This window comes from Brachycentrus maculatus, unplaced genomic scaffold, assembly GCF_059751285.1.
Source record: "Brachycentrus maculatus isolate JH-2025_06_01 unplaced genomic scaffold, ASM5975128v1 h1tg000326l, whole genome shotgun sequence".
Classification (NCBI taxonomy): Eukaryota; Metazoa; Arthropoda; class Insecta; order Trichoptera; family Brachycentridae; genus Brachycentrus; species Brachycentrus maculatus.
This window is the reverse complement of record NW_028281075.1, coordinates 3,123,114-3,132,071: the sequence shown is the minus strand read 5'-3', so window position 1 is coordinate 3,132,071 and position 8,958 is coordinate 3,123,114. Positions and strand designations below refer to the sequence as shown.

Genomic DNA, 8,958 nt, shown 5'->3' with positions numbered 1-8,958 from the left:
TCATCAATTTCATTATAAATTATGCATTTTAAGGTTTTGAATCCTTTAAAAAAACACATTGATTTTGTCCGCCTCCGTAGTGTAATGGTCAGCACGCTCGGCTACCGTTCTGGAGGTCCCGGGTTCGATTCCCAAGGGGGGTAAAATAAATATAAGTGATTTTTTTCACTGTAATATTTATTCAATATTACCCTGGACTGGTACCAGAAGCGTAGGGCTGATCACCTTTCCTTCATGTATAAATGATCAAGATAACACTGCGTTTATATGACGCAGTGCCCTATGCACCATTGGGGTGCGGATAAGGGTTTTATTATTATTATTAAAAAAACACATTATTGTGATAAGGGACTGTCAGCGTTATAGGCAAAAGAAAAAGACTATAGAATATGCTAGCATTAATATATTTATGATAAAAATACAGAGCTGTACCTAATGCTGCATACATTATTTTACAGTGAAAAACATTATGCAGTTATTAAAATCATTTAACCAACAAGTGTATGTGCATACATCAAACATGTATCAATAATATTTACCATGTTAAATACACATATCCTAACAAATTTCAAATACACGTACATACCTAAAGTAAATGTATGTTATCACAATATTTACATAAGTTTGATTGCTACAATAATAATAATGCAATCCGTGGTTTTAAAACAAAGAGATACCACATAGCAAAGTATAAACAGGTAACTGTCATTTTACGCCGGGAACGGGGTTCCCTTCGGAGAGACACCAATGTAAAATGAAAACAAATACATATAATGGACGATATATAAAAATATAATATGTTTAATTAATATATAGCATATATATATAAAATAAATTGTAAATGTATTCAGCAAATAAATTTTTAATTTGTTTGAAAAATAAATAATCTCATTATATAATATAATTTTTTTTAAATAAATACTAATTTACCAGTTCATCGGTATGAAATGAAATTCTCACTTAAAAAAAAAAGCATATATTGCTTCCTTTCTTGCAGAATCATAGCATAAGTGTGAACAGCAGCTATGGTTTGATTGAAATCCCCATCTATCTCAAAGAGCTCATCTGTTAACCTTTCTATAGAAGAAAATATATTAATTAGATCGGCCGTTCTTAGGGCTTTCCTACTTTTTTTTTATCTTTTGGATTTTCTGATACTTTTCTGATACTTTTTTTATATTTTCTGATATTTTTTGATTTGGTGATTTGATTCCTCCATTAACTCTTTAAATTCTACACAATAGCCTGCTCGCGCACATGATAATATAATAAAAACAATGTGTAAAAGTGTTTCTCCTATTAGAAAGGTGGTACTTTGGTGTTCCCACTCCCACTGGTGTCGCCCAACAGGTTAAATGTAAATCAGCGTAAAACAACCTTTACCTGTATTTATCAACAGTAGGCTATAGGCTATGGGCTGTAGCAATATGGTGAAAATGTGAATAACTAATGAATAAAATATTACAAAAAATATACGATAAACAAAGTTTTATTACGGACATTTATTGGTGGAACTGCATTTTATATAAGTACAGTGGAACCTCTTATAACGAGTAATCTGCATGAGCAAAAAAATGTAAAAAAGTTGCTCTCTTAACGAGAAACATTTCGCATAACGATTTACAGAGAAAAGGCAAGTCCTTTTTCACGACATTTACTTGTGAGATTTGAAAAAATGTTTCACTTAACGAGTAATGAATGAATTATACTCGTTATGTAAGGTTCGACTGTACATAAAAGAATGAATGAATTCCACTTTGAGCAACAGTCTGATAATGTTGGTAAAAACAATATCTAGTCGCTGGTAAAATAAAATAAAAGTAGTAAACTATTTAATAATTGTTTTTTTTTTATGAAAAAATAATCAACTAAAGAATCTTAAATCAGAAATAAAATAAAATATACACATGTATATCATAATATACAACAAAGCATCCAGAGAGTAATCATTTTGACTTGTGGTATTATACAATAACAAGAGCTTAAGAGTTTGAATTGCGGTATTATCAATGCAATAGTATTCAAATTCATGAATTTGGTTGCTGTAGCATTGATAATAGACCTTAAGAAGAAAGTTAATAGACCTTGATTCGCATACTGAGCAAAAAAAAGTGAAAAAATTGCTCCTTTAACGAGCGACATTACGCATAACGAGTTACATAGAAAGGCAAGTCCCTTTTTCACAACATTCACTTATGAGCCGGGACTTCCGCACCAGTCTAAACAAAAAATGTTGTGCTTAAAGAGTAAGATTCTGGAACAAATTATGCTCGTTATAGAGAGGTTCCACTGTATATCTGACCTAAAACCCAAATAATTATATGGTATTACAGTACAGTAGCATACACTCTGTGCAGAATGAAACGCACCAATAGCAACACACTATCTTTTCGAGTATTTATTTTTATTTAAGTTTCCACATTTCGTCGTCAATATGGTCCAGTCAAAAAAGGTTTTTATTGATAGATAATATTAACTTATTATATATTAATGTAAACTTTAGTAAAAATAAATCTTTAGGTGAAATTGAGACATTTTTTCTAACCATGGGGATGAGATCCTAAATTAAATACGTGATCAATTTTTTTTTTTGCCATCTTTAAACATTAGGACTTTAAGGAAACTTAACTTTCTTATTATTTGATATTTTATGTTACCGCCTTCACTTCCTATAGAATAGAGTTAATTTCCAGCCTGTTTTTGTATTGTTAAATTAAATTTTAAAATATCATCTGCTAATATAATATACCAAATAAAATTTAAAAAAAATCAATTCTTAAATAAAGTTCTAATACTATTAATTTTGATGTATGCGACAGTGCATAATTATCTTGAGAAATGGTATCCGAAACACTTTTTCTCATCCCATCTAATGCGGGCATAAAGACATCATCAATAACTTTTCCATCTCAGTTATATAAACAAGGTTCTTTACAAGATTCACTTGATGTTCGTCGAACTGCTCGGGTAAATTTTCGATTCATCGGAAAAGATGACTCTTTCTCAATCTTCAATGATCAAATTTTTCTTTTCATCTAAGCTGGGTATTTTGCATTTTCTTTGAGGGCTTTTATTGAAGGGAAGCTAAACTGGCAGTGCACAACGGAGTCCTGGTTCCAACTCTAATGTATGGAAGTGAAACATGGAGTTGGCAAAAGAAGGATGAAAGTAGACTGAATGCAGTCGAAATGCGATCTCTCAGAAGAATGTGCGACAAAACGATATATGATAGATGTACGAATAGTGAAATAAGGAAGGAATGCAAAGCTGAGATAAGCATTATCGATAAAATTAAGAAAGGTGTGTTGAGATGGTTTGGACATGTAGAACGAATGAGTGAGGAAAGAACGGTAAAACAAATTTATGAGGCGAATGTTAGCGGGAAAAGAAGCAGAGGAAGACCGAGAAAAACATGGCACGATCAGGTATGCCAAATACTTGAAAGTGGTCAGGTTAGGAGTCGTAACAATCGGCGGGTATGTATGAGGAGATGCATGAACGTGAAAGAGGCGAAGAATATTTGCAAGGACAGAGTGGTGTGGCGCTCTATTCTCTCTGCCTACCCTTGCGGGGAAGCGGCGTGATGGTTAGTTAGTTAGTTAGTTAGCTTTTATTCACCAGGCGTCTTGAAAAAAAATGGAGACTATTCAATTTATACATATCAAACTGTTCTTAGGTTGATATTTTTTCCGATTCCTTTGATGCTCTAATTTGCGTGGCTGTTTCAAATCCGTATGTGTTGTACATTTTAAAAATCTGTTTCGAGGAGTTACACAATTCTTATTTTGTCCTCTTGACAGTGGTGTACAGTTGGGTTACAATCGTCAATCGTCAATACAATTTGTCAATCGGTCAGTGGTGCGCTTATTTTCACACGGAGTGTAGTACGGAACATTACTATAAGTAGTGTTCTGCATAGTATATCGTTTTCTAATGAATTCTCCAGTATTAGAAAATATTTTTAATGAGAAAAAACATAATTTCAATATTTTCTTACAAACTGTCATATATCTATTGAAACAAGTATTATAAATGAGTAAATTAAGGATTTAAGAGCTAAAAAACAAAACCGCAATATTAGCACTATGTACAAGCTTTTTCTTCAGAAATGTCAGTTATATTATTCCAGAGAAGAAAATCTTTCATACACAAATGAAATAGCTAAAATTGCTATGGATCAACATCAGAAAATGCTACATATGTTAACACATTGTTGTCGGGCGGAACTGCGGGCTAATTAGTGCCAGGAACGGGTGTCTTTTACATATTTTGCAAAATTTATAAATTTGTATACACGTCATATCTTCGAAAATATTATGAAAGTTTCTGTGTAGTATACACCATACTCAGTAGCGTATAATATGTAGACATATTATTAGATATGTATATTGTTTGAAAATTTATTTATAAAATACAGAAAAAATCATATTACACTCTCTCATAGTTTATCAAATTTAAACATAACTTAACTTTAAAATAGGTATAAGTATATTAAATATTAAGTTAAGTGCGATTTAGATAGAATCGTACACAAAATACAACCTAATCATATTTTTTTTTGTATCTGTTGCGGAAAAAAATAGGCATACAAAAAAAAATTACTCATACCCTGCCATTCTGACAAATGAAATTCGAGACTTGTGTGGTCATAATGTATGTTAGTCACATAAACATTTGTTCCACTTATAATTTTGTAATGAACATATCGCTCACTACTTTTAAGAACGTCATATATCAAAAAACTTGATTTTTCGAAAACGTTTTTAAAGTTTAAAAATATAATACAATGTACTAAAAATAAATATCATGCCACTTATTGAACTTTTTACTGTACAATAGATCTTTTTAGGTAAAATCTGAAGGTTTTTTCTCCATTTAAATAATATTTATTATATTTTAAAAAAATAATTAAACAATACCTTTTTTTCAAAATGTAAAAACAACACTTTCTGCCCTGTAGCGGGTAAATATTAAGTTGAAAATATGCAGCTTTTGCTGGGATATAGTACATTTTCTGGGCATTCCGAAAACATGCACAACTGAAAATTGACGATTTTTGATTTATGACGTTCTTGAAAGGAGTGAGCGATATGTACAATTTTCAATGCTATTATAATAATTATCCATATAAAGATGATGCCTATATGGAGGCATAATAGTTTGTATAGTTTTGGCTGATTTTAATCCTGTAAAACAATAATTTAACACTCAAGACAACTTCAGACTAGAATAACCAAGAAAGCAATGTGGCTTCAAATGTTCGTGAAATTTGACTACCTCCATAGAGCTTCAATATTTATAAGACTGATGACAGCCTGATACCTGACCCTGAATAGTGTAGTGTTTCCATTAGTTATCACTTGAATCATTAGTTGTGATGTGGTATATTGCAGTTACATTCAAACCCCTATATATACACGCGCCCTGCAAATAACCAACAGGACGATTCTGAAAAAAAAAATCATATCGCTCACTCCTTTCAAGAACGTCATAAATCAAAAATTGTCAATTTTCAGTTGTGCACGTTTTCGGAATGCCCAGAAAATGTACTATATCCCAGCAAAAGAGGCATATTTTCAACTTAATATTTACCCGCTACAGGGCAGAAAATGTTGTTTTTGCATTTTGAAGAAAAGGTATTGTTTAATTCTTTTTTTAAATATATTAAATATTTTTCAAATGGAGATAAAACATTCAGGTTTTACCTAAAAAGATGTGTTGCACAGTAAAAATTTCAATAAGTGGCTTGTTATTTGTTTTTAATACATTGTATTATATTTTTAAACTTTAAAAGCGTTCTCCTGAAAAATCAAGTTTTTTGATTTATGACGTTCTTGAAAGGAGTGAGCGATATGTGTCCCGCTTCCTATGCACATTAAAAAAAAAGTTATGTGTCCCGACAATAATGTGTTAATATAACAATTAAAAAAAGAAAGAAATGAACAGTAAACTGTACCCATATTTATTAGATAAAAATACAAGAAATAATAAAATGAATCATAATATCTATTTTTTTTTGTACAGTAGGATGCTTTGATGAATTTATAAAATTGTTTTTACAACAAAACATTTTTATTAGGTAAAAAATAAATAAAAATATTCCGATAAGTAACAGCCAAATTATCTTAACCAACGTTACAACACAATTACAGGAGAGAAAAAACACATTATGCATTTCAACATTTTGAATGGCTGACTTAAATAGCATGTACATTTTAATGATAGCTAATATCATTTTTGATAACTAATATCATTTTTTTGCAAGGCAAAAATTACAACTCAGCTAACAAATCATACAGTGAATATGTACTAAATATGTTGTGCCAAGCCTTACTCGATAAACCTTCATCTGATCTCTTTATATTTGTATTAAATCATGGTTCTCCTGATGAATAATTTGCATTAAGAATCACATTAAGTAACACATGAAAAATAATAGTTTTGCTGTACATATGGTATGTAGAGAACCTGACAAGTTTTTAAATTATGATGTAAATTATATATTTACCTAAACGCTGGTTAAAAAAAAATTGGCTGGTAACTATGGATAAAATGATATTTGATAAGCAGATATAAAACAAAAAGAAATTTCATATTAAACTATCCCGAGTTTGGTCCGGTAAGAGGCAAGGCATTTATTTCATTATTTAGTCTAATTTGTTCATTCACAACCTTCCACGCGTCGTCCTTTTCCTTCTTAGATAACGGACGTTTCTTTTGTTTGGCTAATAGGATTTTCTTGTAAGCTTCCGAGCACTCGGCATCCACTTGGTCCAATTGCTTCTTTAAATTAATTCTCACCATTTCTTGCTTACACAGGGAAATGAGATTACGTAAATTACGGGCATTTTCCTTACGTACGACGGCCAGCTCCGCTTGGCACTTCTTGATCTCGGTCAATATCTCATCATCAGCTGGACTGGTCAAGGGTGGCAAGTCTTCCGGATCCAGAATGCCTTGCTCGATTAGTTCCTTTCGCAAACACCTCTCCAGACTGAGGGAATTCCGAACCCCGTTGGAGCTTTTGGTATTTGTTTGCTTCACTTTGGTATCGGGAACCTCGAAAGGGGCGGGGCTGTCGTCCATCAGGGCGGAGACGAGTCTCTGAGTGAGCGGGCCCGGGATCATGGCATCCATGGACTTCTCGGCCTTCTTGCGCATGGACGCGGCTTCCGAGGATACGCCGCTACTCTTGTACTTGTAGGGGTTAGAAGCGAGCTGCTCTTCCGAGGCGTGCTCGTCGGCCCACACCTCGGAGTAGTGCTTCCCGAGGGGCGGGATGGGAGGCGGAGACATGTTGCTGCTGGTGGCCAGAAGCGACTCCAGGAACTTGATGTCGTCCAATGTGATGGGACCGCAGTATGGTTCCACCGATGTCCAGAATTTGTAGGGCGTGTTATTTTTAGGCAAGGATGCGAATGATGGCATTTCCAACTTGATTGTATTATCCGACACTAGAATATTGTCGTGAGAAAATGATCCTTGACTCGTGACCGGGTTTATGACGGGAGTAAAACTTTTGAATTTAGATATTTTGGGCTGGGTGCCTGAAGTTTTGATATATTCTTTGGGCTTGAGGGGCTTTTCATCTTGGTACTTCCTTTTACCAGGATACTGAAGTTGTTTTCCGGCGGCTTTTCCTTTTTTCTCACGTTTCGATTCGTTGACATCTATATTTTCTATTTCATTCTGGATCATTCGTGTCCTAAGAGCTGCAGTACACAGTAGGTTTTCCAGCTCAGCTTGAAGAAAATCCAGTTCGTCCATCCCGATACCTTCTTCGGTGGAGCGAATGGCTACTGCCGAATACCGAGGCAGTACAGTGGCATTATCTTCTAATCTAATGTAAGGAATGAGCGGAACATCCCTCACCTTAGGCTGGACTACGGGTGATTGCAACTTCACGGGTTTAGTGTAGGCCGATAGTCCCGGGCTAGAAGGTTTGCCCCCGTCATGTCCTTTGCTGACAATTCTCCCCTTGGTGCTCTGACTGATTCGTTTTCCCATCATTTTGACGGAAGAAGCCGGACCTGCAAAAAGGTATATCTGATTAGTACCTCTGGGCTTAATAAGGTTCTATTTACTCTTAGAATATAAAAAATATATCAGGTTAGGATATATAGCGAGTTGGGAGTTTTTGAAAATTCCACATAGTGCTTAATAGAATTTTTTTTTATTTTTTTATTAAGTTAGTAGATTTTTAAAATGTTATTTTTAATAAACAGGTTTAAAACTATAAATGTTTTAAGAGCTTTGAAGAATAAGCGTTCCAAATCTCATTTTCTACATGTTACTCAAGCTATAACATAAATATTTTGAATATTATTGTAAACATTGAAGAATACAGATTACAGTGCGCCAAACTAACGAAACTCGCGCTAACTCTAGCTGACGTTTTGTCGGCTGTCGAAAGGTCATATGTAAAAACGTCTACACCTCTTCGAAAATATCAACAATTTAGGGAAAATGGCAAAGCTTATTATAAAACGGCAAGTTTTTTTTACCCGAAAATTGAATAAATACACATCCAACTATCTTCAGTAAAGTAAAAACGATTGACGATGTTTCTTGTTGACGTATCAGAAGTGCCCGTCGGCCATTTTTTTTTATTGAAAAAAAAGGAATCGCTTCTACAGATACCAACTCTCCGATGTTATAGACCATAGGCAATAATTTTGTTATAGACAATATATGTATACCTAGATAGGTAGGTAATTATGATTTGGATAGGGAATGAGCATTTGTCCACTACACGGAATTACAAGGAATTTTACCGTCTGGCACGTCAGTTAGCGTGTTAAAACTATGATTGGCTTGTGATTTTGTCCATCTTTCTTCAGAGCGAAGCTCTCGATCGGTGCGTGAACACGATGCGCGTAAATTCGATCACGCTAAACTGTCGTAGTCGCTTTAATTTTTCAAAACCGGACTGCCGGACGGTAAAAATCCATGTACTAG

General features: G+C 33.7%; 1 protein-coding gene across 1 annotated transcript; it reads right to left on the bottom strand.

Annotated features, from left to right (window-relative positions):
* Window positions 1-5,939: 5,939 nt before the first annotated feature.
* Window positions 5,940-8,620, bottom strand: LOC148304300 (transcriptional adapter 3-B-like). Its single transcript, XM_088268696.1, has 2 exons — window positions 8,505-8,620; window positions 5,940-8,030 (listed from the first exon to the last, which is right to left on the bottom strand). Exon 2 carries the CDS (start codon window positions 8,008-8,010, stop codon window positions 6,601-6,603), a length of 1,410 nt encoding a protein of 469 aa, XP_088124822.1. The 5' UTR covers window positions 8,011-8,030; window positions 8,505-8,620; the 3' UTR covers window positions 5,940-6,600.
* Window positions 8,621-8,958: the final 338 nt, after the last annotated feature.